Raw genomic sequence first — 16,783 nt, 5'->3', positions numbered from 1 at the left:
ACTTATTCCTCTCCTCTGGGAGATAGCATTGATAATGGTTACAACAGCTAAATTCTAATTCTGCCTCTAATGCTGTCCCACACTGACTTTGGGCAGGTCAGTTAACCTCTACGTTTTGTAAAATAGGATCTCAAAGCTTCATAGGGGTTTGCAGACTTGATTTGTGAATAATTTCTTGATCCATGGATGGAAGGTGCTGTACCAGTCTAGATGACAGATGAGTAAGCATAAATCAATAGAGCACTGCAAATCCATGGATATCTGCTTTATATCCACATGCATCTGCATTCATGAATATGGCTATCCCCAGTTCATTTTTGCAGATGTGGATGTGGATACAAATTTTATATTTAGAAACCTGCAAATTTGTGGATATCTGCTTTATGTCCATTGGTATCCACATCTGGCAGATGTGGATAAAAAATTTGTATCTATGCGGGGCTGTCTAAATCAGGGTATTAGTAATTTGGGTGGAGAGGAAGAATGGATTTGAGAAAGAGAAGGGAGAAACAACAAGATTGATTGTGGAGAGTGGACATGATGCCCATGTTGCAAGGCTTGGTAACTAGGAAAAGAATGGAGTTGTTAACTGTGATTATGAAGGAGGAGGATAGCCATTTTATCCTTTTTGCTTCTTTGAGGTTGAAGCAGTGGCAGGATGTTGAAGACGAAGTGTTGTGGATAGATGCTGGAAATACATTTTCTTTAAGAAATCAGCATGAAACTGTGGGTGGGCAACTGTTCTCAAAATATTATCCATGGAGCACTTCCTGGTGGTCCAAAGACTGAAATACCTTGAAGTGAGCTCTGTGGGTTTGGGTATTGAGAATAGAGCTGTGCCGTAAGAGAGACGTCTGTAGATTGGTCTGCAGAATGAAAGAGTTTGAAGACCCCAGGCATAGAGAATGAGTATATAGAAAGGAAAGAAGGCAGAGAACCCTGAAATAGAGCCCTGTGCAGGCTACTATAGAGCTCTGTAGCAAGAGTGCGATCCTATAGGTCATGCAGAACCCACTGCTAGCAAGGGCAGAATTAAAAAAAATAAATAAACTTGAGCGCTACCTTGAAGGCTTACCAGTGGTGGAGAAGGGGTGCTTCCAAACAAAACTCTGAAGGAGCAGACAGATTAGAAGCTGCATTCCATCATGGAAGTGCATGCAGGTGAGGTTTTCAGAAGATAAAGGAGGGTCACTGTGTCAAAGGTGTTACACTCTGAGTTTTAAAACTGAGTTTTAAAACATGCAACGCCACTACAGCTCTGTCTTTTCAGAATATACCAGAATTCTGCTACAATCAGAATTATCCCCTTTGAGTTCCCTTAGGAGACAGACCTCCAGTCCTTAAAGGGAGAGGGCACAGTACCTCTAACCTTGACATTTCCTTCTATGTACTATAAAGATTAGGTGATTAGGTAGAGAGAGAAGTTGGATAGAAGGATAGTAAAATGAGACAGTAGGAATAGAAACAGTGTACTTCAGGAGCTTGGTGGCAGATGGATGAGTAATTGGAGAGACAAGTGATGTTAAGTCTTGCAGCCTCTTGCCTTGAGAATTCATCACTGCTACCTCACTGTTGGATAATGGGCTGTGAGGTGAGAAAGCTCTGGCCTTGTTTTCACTAAGAAAACGGTAGGCATTTAATAGGTGAGAGATGCCTTGAAACAACAATTTGCCTTTCTTATACTAAGATGGTAACATGTTAGATATTGTAGTAACTAAAACACGTTAATACACACCTTTTTCATAGTGTACACATGGCCATTGTGCTCTTTAAAACACCATTCTCTTTGATAAGGAAAAAGACAACTACAAACAAAACTTGAAAGGTCAGCTGATGTGTTGTCTAAATTTGATGCAAAGTGCTCAGGTCTGTCCTTAGTGGCACCTGGGGGTTACGGTCAACTGCCATCTTGATTGACATTGCTTTGGTTCCCCTTGCCTGCAGGTGGGAGTATGATGAGAGCTACTGTGATGCAGTGAAGAAGACCTCACCTTATGACTCTGGCCCCCGCCTCCTTGATATCATTGACACAGCCGTCTTTGATTATTTGATTGGGAATGCTGACCGACATCACTACGAGAGCTTCCAGGATGATGAAGGGGCCAGTATGCTTATCCTTCTGGACAATGCCAAAAGGTAGGAAGCATATCTGTGCTGGTGGCCACTTAGTGATGAGAAAGGTAGCAGACAATTGTCCAGGCTCCTTTCTGCTTTTCTGGTAATTATCTGTTGCAATAGCTCCTACTAAAAGTTTGTCAGTATTCCACAGAGCAAATCCATGCAGATAATATGGGCTCTCAAAGATAAACAGTTGGCCACAGTAGCGCAAGGGTACAGAATATGCAGGAATGTCAGGGTAGATTTGTGTTGGTGGGGAAGTGGCACTACAGGCAGTCCCCGGGTTACGTACAATATAGGGACTGTAGGTTTGTTCTTAAGTTGAATTTGTATGTAAGTCGGAACTGGCTCCAGATTCAGCTGCTGCCACTGAAACTGACCAGGGGCTGACTACAGGAAGCTGGAGGCAGAGTTGCTCTGCCCCCAGCTTCCTGGAATCAGCCTGATCAGTTTCAACAGCTGCTGAATCTGGAGCCTGGGACAGAACAGCTGGGGCGCTGCCCGGTAGGTTCCCACAGGACCAACCCGGCAGCACCCCAGCTGCTCTACACGAGGCATCCCACAACAAAAGCCTGGTCTGCTGGGGGGGGGGGGCGCAGGGCGCACTAGCTGCACCCCCTCCCCCCCCAGCAGACCAGGGACACCCGAGCAAAGCCGCACAAGCGGAGGGACCCCGCTGCCCATGCGGCTTTGTTCCTGTCTCCCTGGGGTGCTGGGGGGAGTCCTCCCCAGCACCCCAGGGAGACCCGAGCAAAGCCGCACGGGCAGCGGGGTCCCTTCGCCTGTGCGGCTTTGCTCCTGTCCCCCTGGTCTGCTGGGGGGGTCCAGCAAAACCGCTGGACCCCCCCAGCAGACCAGGGACACCCAAGCAAAGCTGCCGCCTGGGCAGCTTTGCTCGTTTGCCCGGGAGCAAAGCCGCCCAGGCAGCGGAACCCCCGCTGCCTGGGTGGCTTTGCTCATGTCCCCCTGGACTCCACCAGCAAAGCCGCTGGACCCCCCCCAGCAGACCAGGGGGACAGGAGCAAAGCCGCCCAGGTGGCGGGGGTTCCGATGCCTGGGCGGCTTTGCTCCCGGGCAAACGAGCAAAGCCGCCCAGGCGGCAGCTTTTCTTGGGTGTCCCTGGTCTGCTGGGGGGGTCCAGCGGCTTTGCTGGACCCCTCCAGCAGACCAGGGAGACCGAGAGAAGCTTTTCTCGCCCCGGAGGACACGGGCGGCGACCCGCCACCCATGAGCTCCGGTGCGAGAAAAGCCCCGTTCGTAAGTGCGGATCCGACGTAAGTCGGGGACTGCCTGTATAAGTGAAAGAAAGCATGGAGTCAAATATATCATAGAATACTAGGACTGGAAGGGACCTCGAGAGGTCATCGAGTGTAGTCCCCTGCCCTCATGGCAGGACCCAGTACTGTCTAGAGTAGACCGTCCCTGTAGACGTTTATCTAACCTACTCTTAAATTTCTCCAGAGATGGAGATTCCACAACCACCCTAGGCAATTTATTCCAGTGGTTAGCCACCCTGACAGTTAGGAACTTTTTCCTAATGTCCAACCTAAACCTCCCTTACTGTAGTTTAAAATATATAATAAAATTATACAGTAAATATATATAAATATATATATAGTAAAATTATAAATGGATCAACAGTGCTATTAAATCTCCATGGATTGAAATTTTGTGCCTGAATTATAAGAGTAAGCAGTAGGAATATACGAACAACTATCCGACCAATATGGTGTTGGAGATTGTGAAATGCTCAGAGATATTAGTAGAGGCTATAAAAACAGAAAACTCAATAATAATGGGTTATTTCAACTATTCCCGTATTGACTGGGTACATATCTCAGGATGGGAAGCAGAGATAAAGTTTCTAGATGCTATCAGTGACTTCTGTTTGGAGCAGCTAGTCCCGGAACCCACAAGGGGGAGAGGCAATTCTTGATTTAGTCCCAAGGAGAGCACAGGCTCTATGCCAAGAGATGAATGTAACTGAAGTGCTTGGCAATAGCAACTCAAATGTAATTAAATTCAACGTCCTTGTGAGGGCAGAGAGGGAGGAAATACCAAGGAAGATCAACACAGTAGCATTTAACTTCTGAAAAGGGGAACTACACAAAAAATGATAAAGTTAAATAGAATTTAAACAAACAGTTACAAGAGTGAAATATTCCTATAAACTGCATGGTAATGTTTTTAAAACAGTATAGAAAGAGAACAAAAAAAGGCCACCTTGAATAAACAGTAAAAAAGAGAGTTTGGGAACAAAGGTGTTCTTTAAAAATTGGAATTCAGATATTACAGGAGAATAGAAAAAAACACAAACTCTGGTAAGTTAGGTATAAAAGTACAATTATAAGGCAGGCCAAAAAAGAATTTGAAGAGCAACTAGCAGAAGATGGAAAAACTTAACAAAAAAATTAAGTACATTAGAAGCAGGAAGCCTGATAAATAATGGCACCACTGGATGATCAAGGTGTTAAAGGAGTACTCAAGGAAGACAAGGTTATTGAAGACAAGTTAAATGAATTCTTTGCACCGGTCTTCACAGCAGAGGGCATGAGGGAGATTCCCATATTCTTTTTAGGTGACACAGCTGAGAAACTATATCAGTAGACGAGGTTTGGAGGACAATTTGATAAATTAAGCAGTAAGAAGTCACCAAGACCAGATGGTATTCACCTAAGAGTCTTGAAAGAGCTCAGATAGGAAATTGCAGAACCACTAACTGTGGTATGTAACCTATAACTTTTATACTACAGGCAGTCCCCGGGTTATGTACAAGATAGGGACTGTAGGTTTGTTCTTAAGTTGAATCTGTATGTAAGTCGGAACTGGCATCCAGATTCAGCCGCTGCTGAAACTGACCGCCAGTTCTGACTTACATACAGATTTAACTTAAGAACCCCAAGCGTCCCCAAGTCAGCTGCTGCTGAAACTGATCAGCGGCTGATTCCAGGAAGCCTGGGGCAGAGCAACTCTGCCTCGGGCTTCCTGTAGTCAGCGCTGGTCAGTTTCAGCAGCGGCTGACTTGGGGACGCCTGGGGCAGAGCAGCTGGGGTGCTGCCGGGTTGGTCCAGTAGTGCCCAGAGCGGCGCTGCAGGACCAACCAGCAGCGCCCCAGCTGCTCTGCTCCAGGGTTCACAACAAAAGCCTGGTCTGCTGGGGGGGGGGGGCACACTAGCTGCGCTCCCCCCCTCCCCCCCAGCAGACCAGGGACACCGGGAGTAAAGCCGCAGCGGCAGCAAAGCCTCAGAGGCGCGGGAACCCGCTGCGGCTTTGCTCCCGGTGTCCCTGGTCTGCTGGAGACGGTCCCCTGCTGGAGACGGTCTCCAGCAGACCAGGGGCGCCGGGAGCAGCTTTTCTTGCCCTGGAGGTCGAGGTGGCGGATCGCTGCCTGCGAGCTCCGGGGCGAGAGAGCCCCATTCGTAAGTGCGGATCCGACATAAGTCGGATCCGCGTAAGTCGGGGACTGCCTGTATATGACTGGAGGATAGCTGATGGATGCCAATTTTTTAAAAAGGGCTTCAGAGGTGATTTTTGGCAATTGCAGGCCAATAAAAGTCTAAATTCAGTACTGGACAAATTGGTTGAAAGAAAAAGAACAGAGTGAGTTATCAAACCACATAGGTCAGGGGAGGACAAAATACAACTCACAGGCCATATCTGGCCTGCCCAACATTTCTGTCTGGCTTACCCAGCTGATTAGCAGAGCATGCAGGGCTTACAGCTGGTAGTGTGTGTTCAGCTTCCCCCCACCTTGCTCCATTCTGCAGCCAAGATGCTCCCAGGACTGTCCTGCTAGTTGTGCAGAGCAGGGGGCTAGGGGTGCAGGAGACTGGAGTGCTGATATGGTACCCTCTTGCCCCTGTATCCCATCTCTGCAGCGAAGGGGTCAAGGAGAGGGTCACACACAGCAGAGCTGCTCCAGTCTGAAGCATGAATGGTGTCTGAGATGGGTGCCTGTCTCAGAGGCAGTGCACTGCTTTTAACATTTCTCCAGCAGCTAATGCATGTATGTTCTCTCTTGCTCTCACTCCCATATCCCCATTTCTGCAGAGCTGGGGAGGGGTGAGACAACAGAGCAGGGAGAACTTTCCATTCCTCAGAGATCGTGCATGGTGTGTCTCAGAATTTCACCCAGCAGCTGCCTACATAAACACACATACTGTGTCTGTCTGTCTTTCACACACACATAATCTGCCACAAAGTCTCTGTTTTTCTCTTCTGTGCGCACACTTGAAAATACCATTTATTTCTTGTTACTTTTGGCCTTTCTTTTAAGTACAGTAATGGGTTTTCCTGCTTCCTTTTCTTATTGTGAATATTTCTCATCTATTTGAAATAAACATGGCTCAGTTAGGCTGTGTCTACTCTGGCATGAATTTCCAGAACTGCTTAAAACGGAATACTATTCCGTTTTCAGTTTTTCCGGAAAAGGAGCATCTACATTGGCAGGCTGCTTTTCCGGAAAAGCCCTTTTTCCGGAAAAGCGTCTGTGGCCAGTGTAGACACGCTTTTCCGGAAAAGAGCCCCGATCACCATTTTCGCGATTGGGGCTTTTTTCCGGAAAAGACTACTGGGCTGTCTACACTGGCCCTTTTCCAGAACAGTGTTCCGGAATAAGGACTTATGCCTGAGCGGGAGCAGAATAGTTTTTCTGGAATAGCGGCTGATTTTGTACAGTAGAGCATCGTTGCTTTTTCGGAAATTCAAGGGCCAGTGTAGACAGCTCACAGCTTATTCCGGAAAAGCGGCTGATTTTCCGGAATAAGTGTCCCAGTGTAGACACAGCCTTAAAGAGTTATTAATACTTATGCATCACTGACTCCTTCCACGATGCCAGCAGGAAGGTATTCCATTTTAGGAGTATTAGTTAATTACTGCGGTTCTCAGATTGCCTTTGGTGGATCCTGTAAAAATGGTGACTTTTTTAAATGTCTTGGCATTGGACTGGGAGAGTGTTACAACTGGACAGTTGTGGGTATGTCAGGGCTTTTGTTATAACCATCTGTGTTCACATGCTCGTACCTTCTGAAACATTTTCGTCTGGGGGCATCTGAGCCCCAGAAGTGAATTTCTTTGAACATTTTGAGTAAAGTCCCTTTAGCTGTCTTTGAGTTACTGGAGTTTGAAAAAATACTCTGTTGTAAAGCTTTTTTTATGTTTAGTAACACAGCTTAATAAAATAGCTCTAGATTTTGTATGTAAATTGCCTTTGTTAAGGAGCAGGTATTCTGTTAGGTTTGTGAATAAATAATTAAATGTATAAGTGATTGAAAAATAATTTCTGTGAATGTTTATTTGGCATCTATTTAAATGGAGCCTAAAATATACTTTCAAGTTCTTTGGACAGTTTTCCAGCTGAACAAGTGACTGAGGTTTAGATGGGTTGGAATTGACCAGCTTTTTATATCCTTGGCCTTCAGCTCAAGATTGGCCAACCTGGAGATATACAAGCATCAGATGGCTGTTCCTCAATTTATTCCCTGTCCAGGAATGTCAGGGAGCTGATAGTCTCACTCTAACCTGATATCCCACCTGCTTTCCCCCTTAGCTTAGTGATGTGGGCTCCATTTACACAGTTTGTTTTTAAAGTTCCTGCAGATGTCTTGGTAAGGTAAAGATCTATAAAAGCTGAAGTTGCTGCTAGTGGTTGGGTAATTAGAAGAAACTGTTGGGAGTTATATGTCTAATTGCTCATGGGCTTTGAGTATTTTAGCTTAACTGTTTTGAGTTGCTGGAGCATGGAATTATTTAGTTATTGATTTCAAATTCCCACCAGAATCTGCTGAGGTCGGAAAAGGTGCTGCGTGTTCAGCTTGCTCATCTGCTTCTAACTTGTTTTTCAGTTTTGGAAACCCTTCCCTGGATGAGAGAAGCATCCTAGCTCCTCTTTATCAGTGCTGCATGTAAGTAAGTCCAAGAGAAGCCATTGTGTTTACTTGTATGCAATTAGGAGCACACTGAAAATCATAGTAAAGAAGTCCTGTCACAGCCTGGAGGCATGCAGGTTAGGCACAGAACATCTCTGTTTTCATGCTTGATGTACTGTAAGAGTGCTCAGGAAGTAAAAAAACACATTTTTATTATAGTAATAAGAGTATGGATGACTCAGAGCATTGGTCATGGTAAATGGAGTCTTTCACTTTTAGGTCACTGGTTCAAATTTACCTTTCTTCAGTAATGACATCTACAGCAGTTCAGTGGCTTATAGGAAATGATTTGGTCTCTGGCCAGTTTCTGCTGTTTGCATCGCCATTAAGAACTCTCCCTGACCGAAGCCACAGATTGGAAACTCCACTACTCTTATGCCTCATGTCCCTTCTGAGGGCTGAGGTACACTTGCAAGACAGCACGTAGAAGCTTGCACTGCTGTTACCTGTGTGTTCCTTCCTTGCTTTGAGAGATATAGAGGACTTCAGCCTTCAAAACTGCTAGTCATTTATGCTGTGAAAGGGAAAGGGTGTTGTCTGTCTGAGGTGGTCTTTTGTCTCTTGTCTATGCATGCATCTAGGCAGAGTTCTTCAGGCAATCCACTGACTCCTCAGAGCAGAGGGTATTGTCTAGGGTTCTCTGTTCATGGTCCCCCTTTGAATCGCTAATTTTGTCCCTGTCACCTGCACCCTCATCCTGCTTTTTTCATTTTTTGTACCCTGCAGTCTGTTGATTTATAGGTTTTGTGGGCCCACGTTTACCTGAGGGGGCAAGCCCTTGCTTTTACGGGCTCTGCTTTTCATGTCTGGTTACCAAATAGGCTGTATGTTGCACGAGCACATAACCTCTGTCTCACTCCCTCCCCCAAAAAAATTTAAAAAGGAAATTGGTACAGTAGCTTGCATGACTGTGCTACATCAGGGCAATGCAAACAGAGAAATAAAGATCACTTCAGTTTTGAAAATGAGCCAGTCTATTGAGAGTTCCTTGAGCTGCCCCTCGAGGATTCAGTTAGCCTGGATTCTTTGGAGTCTCTGGAAACCAGGAGCATTGCAGAGTACGCAAGTTCAGCTCCTTAGACTGAAAGTACAGCTCTCTAGATACTACCGCACACATGATCTTCATTCTTTTGTAATACCAGCTTTGGTTTCTGTAGCATACTAAAGTGGGCAGAAAACTGAAATTTCAACAGCAGCATGAAGTAAACAGAAACATGTTAAAAATTATTTAAAAATGTCCTTAGCTTTCCCTAATCATTTTTAAAATGTTTTCTTTTTCTTGTTTTGTGTGGCTTCTTTGGAGTGTATCCTTTGCTTCAAGTTCCGCCACACACAGTCATAGAGAACAGGCTTCCAGGGGTAGTTCTTGCAGAAGAGTCAAGAGCACTTCTCATCTCCGTTCTCACTGAGCCCAGGTGCTCCATAGACAGCTCATGCCTCTAGGCAGGGAGGACAGTAAACAGAATGGTCTGTGGTAGCCAGGTGAATGTGCTAAAATCTGTTGTAGTTCTGACTACAGAATTCACAGCATCCGCTGAGGAGAGGGAGTACCTTGTATCCTGGGTAACATCACCCTCCCTCAAAGCTTTGTGAGGATGATGTATTCCAAAGGAGCAAAGTGAGTCAGGACATCAGCTATGGTAAATTGCTACAAGATGGCAGCTTTGATGGGAGAATTCCCAGGAGATTCCCCAGAAGAAAACCATTCATATGTGATAGTGTGACAAGATTAAATGGCAAAGTAGAAAGAACATTGCTATGTACATTGTCTTGGTAAGAAGAATAAGCTGACTTCTCTCGTCCTTGATTGATTTTCAAATTTCGAACTGGAGTAATGCTGAGCTCCCTACAAGCCTGGTTTTGGATTAGCAGCTAGACCTTTCGCTCCATTCCATTCTCCAGCTCTGTCTGGAACTCCTTAAGACCAACTTATCTGTGCTCTTCCATGTCATTTGTCAGGAGTGCTAAATCACCTATTAAATCACTTTTCCTCATCTTTCTTTTCCAGCATCCGGGTTTCCACCTGGAACAGACTGAACTACCTGAAGAATGGAGTGCTGAAGTCTGCCTTAAAGACTGCCATGTCTCATGACCCCATCTCACCAGTGCTTTCTGACCCTCATTTGGATGCCATGGACCAGCGGCTCCTGAGCATCCTGGCTACAGTAAAACAGTGCACAGACCAATTTGGGCCGGACATTGTGCTGGTGGAAGACAGGATGACACTCTCCCATTTGTAACTGTCATGGAAGCCAGATGAAACTTAAAAAAAAAAAAAAGATAGAAAAACAGCACAATCGGATCTAAATGGCTGTACCCAGGATGGACTGGAAATGAAGGGAAAGCTCATGACCCAGGGAAAAAGATGGTGGTGGTGGAGGTCTGTCTTTGGCTAACAGCAGAGCGAGAATGCAGAGAATTTGAGCGCCCTTGGACAGCCCTGTAGCCACAATGGCAGCTTCGCCATTATGGTGTCCATTGCTGCCTGTGAATGTTGCACTGGGAAAATACAACTGCTGGTGTTAATGGAAAAAGTGTGTGGAATTCAGAGATTAGTATGTGGGCTGGTTCTAGAGGGGACAAAGGAGATGGAATATCCCCAGTCCTCTCCCCTTTCTCGTTCCTCAGCCACCCACTCTATATGCTATTAGGAGGTTTCAATCCTATTCAGGGTTGTATATAATCAGCTATGAGCTGATTAGGCATTTTACTGCCTCTTTTAAAAAAAAAAAAAAAAAAGAGGAAGTGGTAAATAAAATAGTAAGTACCCCCTAATGCCCCCATGTGGGATAGAATGTTCTTGCCAACACCATTAAGAGTGAGAGATGGTGTATTTGCTCTCCAGCTGTCTTTTTGTTACTAAGATGCTGGAAAGAGGGGTCTGCTTCATATGTGATGATGCTTCAGTGTTATCATTGAAGTGCTAGTGAAAGTTCATCCATGCAGTTGGAAGGTGAGGAGACGACAGGATTTTTTTACAGTACCAAGGTCTATCCTATGCCTGCCAATTAATATATGCTCCTCCAGAACATGGACCATTACTGCTTTCTGTACATAGGGAATATAGCAGTCTGAGCAGAGCAGATATCCCCATGACTGTCCATATTAACCAAATTATCTTAGCTGAGAAGCAGGATAAAATCGGTAGAAGGCCAGACATTTGCTTTTGTGGTGGAGTTCTTACGCTGAGAGCAGCTTCAGTTGGCCTTCCTTTTCCCAACTGCTCCGCTATAATTCATGCTGTGATATACTGACTTTTTGGCGGTTGTCATGGAATTCTACCATTCTTGTGTTAGTTTGAGGGCATTTATTTTGTATGGCACACTTGATGTTCATGAAAAATAGGTCCTGTCTAAGAGGGTATGATGGAGGAGTGCTATGCACATTTTCCTGTGCATTTGTCCATGCACCTCAAATTTGATTTGTAGGATTCCTCTTTGGTCTTGTCATCGTCTAGCAGATATTTCAAACTATTATAGATTAGCTGGAGACTACAAAATTCATCCTTTCTGATAAATTGGTTATTTAAATTCAGGGCTCCAGAACAATAGATGATTTTTTTCAGTACATGCCCCCATATACTGATCTTGCATCAGTTTGATGTATGTAGCTAATATGATACACAAAAAAGATGAATAATTTTACTCAAACTTCCACCTAAAATAGTAAGGTTGGGGAATGCTTATGTAAGCTGCTCTTTAGATCATACAAGACACAGAGAAGCAATTTGATCTCCATTTCTGTGCTTCTTGGTCCTCCTACAATGTGTTTATTTCTTTGTTTAAATTTGTTGAGATTGCCACTTTAAGGAATAAGAATCTTTTTGGCTTTGCCATGGTGTGGCTGGCAATTGCAGATTGTCCTTTCTGTTGCAGGTGTGGACCCTAATGAAATGCAGCAAGATACTTTTTATTTTAATTCTAACTCAGTATTCTGGCTACGGCAGCAGGTGCATCAGCTAATCTAACATCTATAAGTAGAGGAGATTACTTTGAAAATGCAATTGGTTTTATTCAAGGTAGGAGTGTTTACACAAACTGTCTTGGGGAAGTGAAGATTCAGTTAATGTTAGGTATCATCAGGCATTAGCCTTTTACTTCAGGGGAGCTGGACTCACACTGGGACTAGAGCGTAAGTGAAAGTGTCTGTTCTTGTTCTAGTTCCCCTCTGGACCATCATCCATGCCACAAACCTGCTAAACAGGTAGACTTAGTACTGGAATAGTAATGGGTGCTACAGGAAAGGATGGAAGTGTGTTGACAGCTGTGAAGGATTACAAAAAATTCTATTGGCAGCATACCTGACTTTAAACAAGGGATGTGAAAGTTTAACCATTTACACGGTTAAACAATGAGCCTGGATTCATTAGTTAATGTGCATGGTAGCATGCAGCCTGCATCAAAGACAGCAGTGCGGGGACGGGGAGCAGGAGCCAGTGTGCTTGGGGAGCTGACTTTAAACCAGCTTCTTGCACACACTGGCTCCCACCGCCCTCCACTGAAATTTTTGGTTACACAGTTACATAATTAAGTGCATTTTAACACCCCTACTTTAAACTAGTAGCTATCATTCCACTTTCACAAGCACTGAATTCACTTTTCGAAGGCAAGCTTTATTTATAGTAACTTCTTTCCTACTGGGTGTGAACTGTTCCTCCTAGCTCTGATCAGAGCAGAACTGCTTCAGCATGAACTAACTTATAGTGAGTCTGGGTTGGAGTGTTCGCTCTTCTTTATCCATCTTTGACGGACCTCTTCTGCCACCCTGACTCAGTAATACCTTATTCTGTGAGTAGTCTTACTGATTTCAGTGGAGCTGCTTGTGGAGTAATGTACCACTTGGAATGAGTGAAAAACAGAATTAAGCTTTGTTAGTGTGCATTGGCATTTACTGTGAAACTGAAGATAACTTAGTCAAGGAGGATAGAAGAATGATGGTGTGGCTTGTACAGTCTCATGATTCTGTTCTTTCTTCTGGTTTGAAACATAAGCCATGACTCTTGATGGTGCAGGAAAACTCAGCTATGTTGGGTGGGATTGGGATTTTAATTTACAGTTGCTCATTCTCATTTGGTTGTGGGTTTTTGTTTAAAATTGTGATTTGACCATGAAATGAAATTAGTGAAAAGAGCTTGCAGTTTACTTTCTCTCTGGCTTCCAGCTTAGCCCTTTGCAGTGAGTTGATTTACTAACCTGCTTTCCTGCACTGTGACTGCCAGACAATTAAAGCACTGTGTCTTGGTCAACAATAAATGGGAAAGGGGTGATTAAGCAAATTTGGAGGGGTAGAAGCAGGAAATACAGGGATGTTCTTAAGACGTTACCTGTGAGGGTCATTGGAAGAGCCTGCTCAGGGCTGGATATGAAGCTTGCAGAGTGAAACACAGTGTCAGTTACCTAAAACTAGGATGACCAACTTGTTGCTTGCAGGTCAGGTTTTAGCTCAGTGTTACATTGTCATTGTGGCTGTGAGGATTCTTTTCCCTTTCTTCAATAGGCTGAAATTTTTGACCACAGCCAATGGGTATCCTAAAATAGAAAAAAAAATGGCATCCATCTGTCATTGGGGTCTGTCATATGTCTTTAAAATGGCATCCCTCATTTTTAAGATATGATAGGTACTGATATTGAGATTTTCATGGTGTCCTCTTATTCCAATTGTCACAATCTACAGAGACACATGCAGTAAATGACTGGCCCAGATGTTACCGAGATCATTCTGGGGATTTTTTAATAGTCATGGTGTGAAAATCAAGAACTAATTAAGTAGAGCTTCATCAGCTTGCTGTTGTTTATCTCCTGCGTGAGTCAGCAAACGGTGGAGGAAACACTCTCTAATTTGCTCTTCTATCAGCATGTAAATGAACTGAAGTGTGTATTGCCAAACAAACTTCAATCAAAAATTAATAATTTATTAAGACGGTAACTTGTTTGCTGTGGCAGCTGGAGCTGGAAACAAACACCTATCTTGGAACTGCCAGAGGATTGCCCCAGGGAGCAGCTGCACAAATGGAGGTTGTTAGTAAGAGGAGAAAACAAATGCAATCCCAACTTTCTACTTGTGTTCCCCAGGGTCAGACTCTGCCTAAAGAAACATTGTGTGAATAAAAATTTTAATAAAACATTGATGGATTGTTTGTCTCTCTTGCTTTGGTTTCCTAGCACATTGGCTTTAACTTTCACTGTTGCACTGCTGTGTTTGGTGGTAGTTCATTCAAAAACAGGTTAATGGTGTTGGTGTCAACAGTGCATTTTCAAGAGAGGTGCCAGTTGGAGTGTCTTTGCAAAATAGCTGCTCAGGTTAGGATGGGTGCAGCCAAGAAAATGGATCTGCAATGGATTCATCAAAGGAATGCACCTAAACACAAGTGTTCTCTATAATGCAAATGTTTTGGCATTAGAAAATGCACCCGAAGGGCCTGCACTAGGAGAGGCACAACGGTTCTACGTTCCATCATTAGACCAGTCACATTACACAGAGCAGTCGGGGATATATACATTAAATTGGCAGCTATATATGGCTGGCTTCCAACTCCTATGATGGCTATAAGCCCTTCTCAGAGAGAGGGAGTAAAAGAGGGAGCAGAAAAGTCCCTTGTTTCCCCATATTTCACTCATAACACTTTGGAATATAAACATGGTACTTGCATTTAATTGTATGGTATACAGAGCAGTATAAATAAGTTGTATGAAATTTTAGTTCGTGCTAACTTGTAGTGCTTTTATGTAGCCTTTTGTAAAATTTTGCAAATATTCAGATAAGTTGATGGATCCTCTGAAAGATTGTGTACCCCCAGGGGTATGTGTAGATGTACCCTGATTGAGAACTACTTGTATAGATTCCTGTAGACATCAATCCTTTAAACTCCTCCTGCCGCCACACACCCCCAGCAAAGATTACAGTGGATAATTGAAGTTCAGTCCAAAAAATGCAGAAAAATTCCTTCTATGTTCTTTGGAGAGTTGTCTCTTGTCTTTTCCCACCAATTTCATAGAATCTGCCCTTGAGAATTCTCTTTTCCCACACCTCTTGTTGATAGACATGAACTATGGTCATGTCTAGGCCTCTGCTCATTTCCCCTTTCCATTATATTTTTTGGAGGGGGGGTGTTGTTTTGGTTTAACATAAGAACATAACATAAGAATGGCCGTACTGGGTCAGACCAAAGGTCCATCTAGCCCAGTAGCCCGTCTGCCAACAGTGGCCAGCACCAGGTGCCCCGGAGGGGGTGGATTGAAGACAATGATCAAGTGATTTGTCTCATACCATCCATCTCCAGCCTCTGACAAACAGAGGACAGGGACACCATTCCTATCCGCCAGCTAATAGCCTTTTATGGACCTAACCTCCATGAATTTATCTAGCTTCTCTTTAAACTCTGTTATAGTCCTAGCCTTCACATCCTCCTCTAGCAAGGAGTTCCACAGGTTGACTATGTGAAGAGGAACTTTTTTATTAGTTTTAAACCTGCTACCCATTAATATCATTTGGTGTTCTTTAGTTCCTTATATTATGGGAACTAATGAATAACTTTTCTTTATTCGCCCTCTCCACACCACTCATGATTTTACATACCTCTATCGTATCCCCCCAGTATCTTTTCCAAACTGCAAAAACGCAGTCGCTTTAGCCTCTCTCCATATGGGACCTGTTCCAAACCCCAATCATTTTAGTTGCCCTTTTCTGAACCCTTTCCAAGGCCAAAATATCTTTTTTGAGGTGAGGAGACTACATCTGTACACAGTACTCAAGATGTGGGCATACCATAGTTTTATACAGGGGCAGTAAGATATTCTGTATTATTTTCTATCCCTTTCTTAATAATTCCTAACATTCTATTTGTCTTTTTGACCACCGCAGCACACTGTGTGAACGTTTCCAGAGAACTATACACGATAACTCCAAAATCTCTTTCCTGATATGTCGTAGCCAAATTAGCCCCCATCATACTATATGTATAGTTGGGGTTATTTTTTCCAATGTGCATTACTTTACACTTATCCACATTAAACTTCATTTGCCATTTTGTTGCCCAATCAATTAGAAGCAGACTGTGAAGAACTTCAAAAGATCTCACAAAACTGTTTTTACTATCTTGAACAGTTTAGTATCATCTGCAAACTTTAATACCTCACTGCTTACCCCTTTCTCCAGATCATTTATGAATAAGTTGAACAGGATTGGTCCTAGGACTGACCCTTGGGGGACACCACTAGTTACCCCTCTCCATTCTGAAAATTTACCATTTATTCCTACCCTTTGTTTCCTGTCTTTTAACCAGTTCTCAATCCATGAAAGGACCTTCCCTCTTATCCCATGACAATGTAATTTACACAAGAGCCTTTGGTGAGGGACTCTGTCAATGCTTTCTGAAAATCTAAGTATACTAGATCTACTGGATCCCCCTTGTCCGCATGTTTGTTAACCCCTTCAAAGAACTCTAATAGATTAGTAAGACATGATTTCCGTTTACAGAAACCATGTTGACTTTTGCCCAACAAATTATGTCCTTCTATGTGCCTAACAATTTTATTCTTAACTATTGTTTGGACTAATTTGCCCGGTTCTGACGTTAGACTTACCGGTCTATAATTGCCAGGATCACCTCTAGAGCCCTTTTTAAATATTGGTGTCACGTTAGCTATTTTCCAGTCAGTAGGTACGGAAGCCGATTTAAAGGATAGATTACAAACCACAGTTAACAGTTCTGCAATGTCCCATTTGAGTTCTTTTAGAAC

At 43.7% G+C, this 16,783-nt stretch overlaps 1 protein-coding gene across 2 annotated transcripts in view; it reads left to right on the top strand.

Moving 5' to 3' along the window:
- Nucleotides 1-14,172, top strand: part of FAM20B (FAM20B glycosaminoglycan xylosylkinase) — a 39,859-nt gene extending 25,687 nt beyond the window's left edge. For both annotated transcript variants that reach the window (XM_075936860.1, XM_075936859.1), the window contains 3 exons: nucleotides 1,945-2,136; nucleotides 7,962-8,021; nucleotides 10,054-14,172. In XM_075936860.1, coding sequence (XP_075792975.1) covers nucleotides 1,945-2,136; nucleotides 7,962-8,021; nucleotides 10,054-10,285 — 484 coding nt within the window. In that variant the 3' untranslated portion in view covers nucleotides 10,286-14,172. The remainder of the gene's footprint in view (nucleotides 1-1,944; nucleotides 2,137-7,961; nucleotides 8,022-10,053) is intronic.
- The last annotated feature ends 2,611 nt before the right edge of the window (nucleotides 14,173-16,783 follow it).

This window comes from Pelodiscus sinensis, chromosome 9 (assembly GCF_049634645.1).
Source record: "Pelodiscus sinensis isolate JC-2024 chromosome 9, ASM4963464v1, whole genome shotgun sequence".
Classification (NCBI taxonomy): Eukaryota; Metazoa; Chordata; order Testudines; family Trionychidae; genus Pelodiscus; species Pelodiscus sinensis.
Note: the sequence above shows the minus strand (reverse complement) of the source record. Positions and strands in the feature narration are given on the sequence as shown.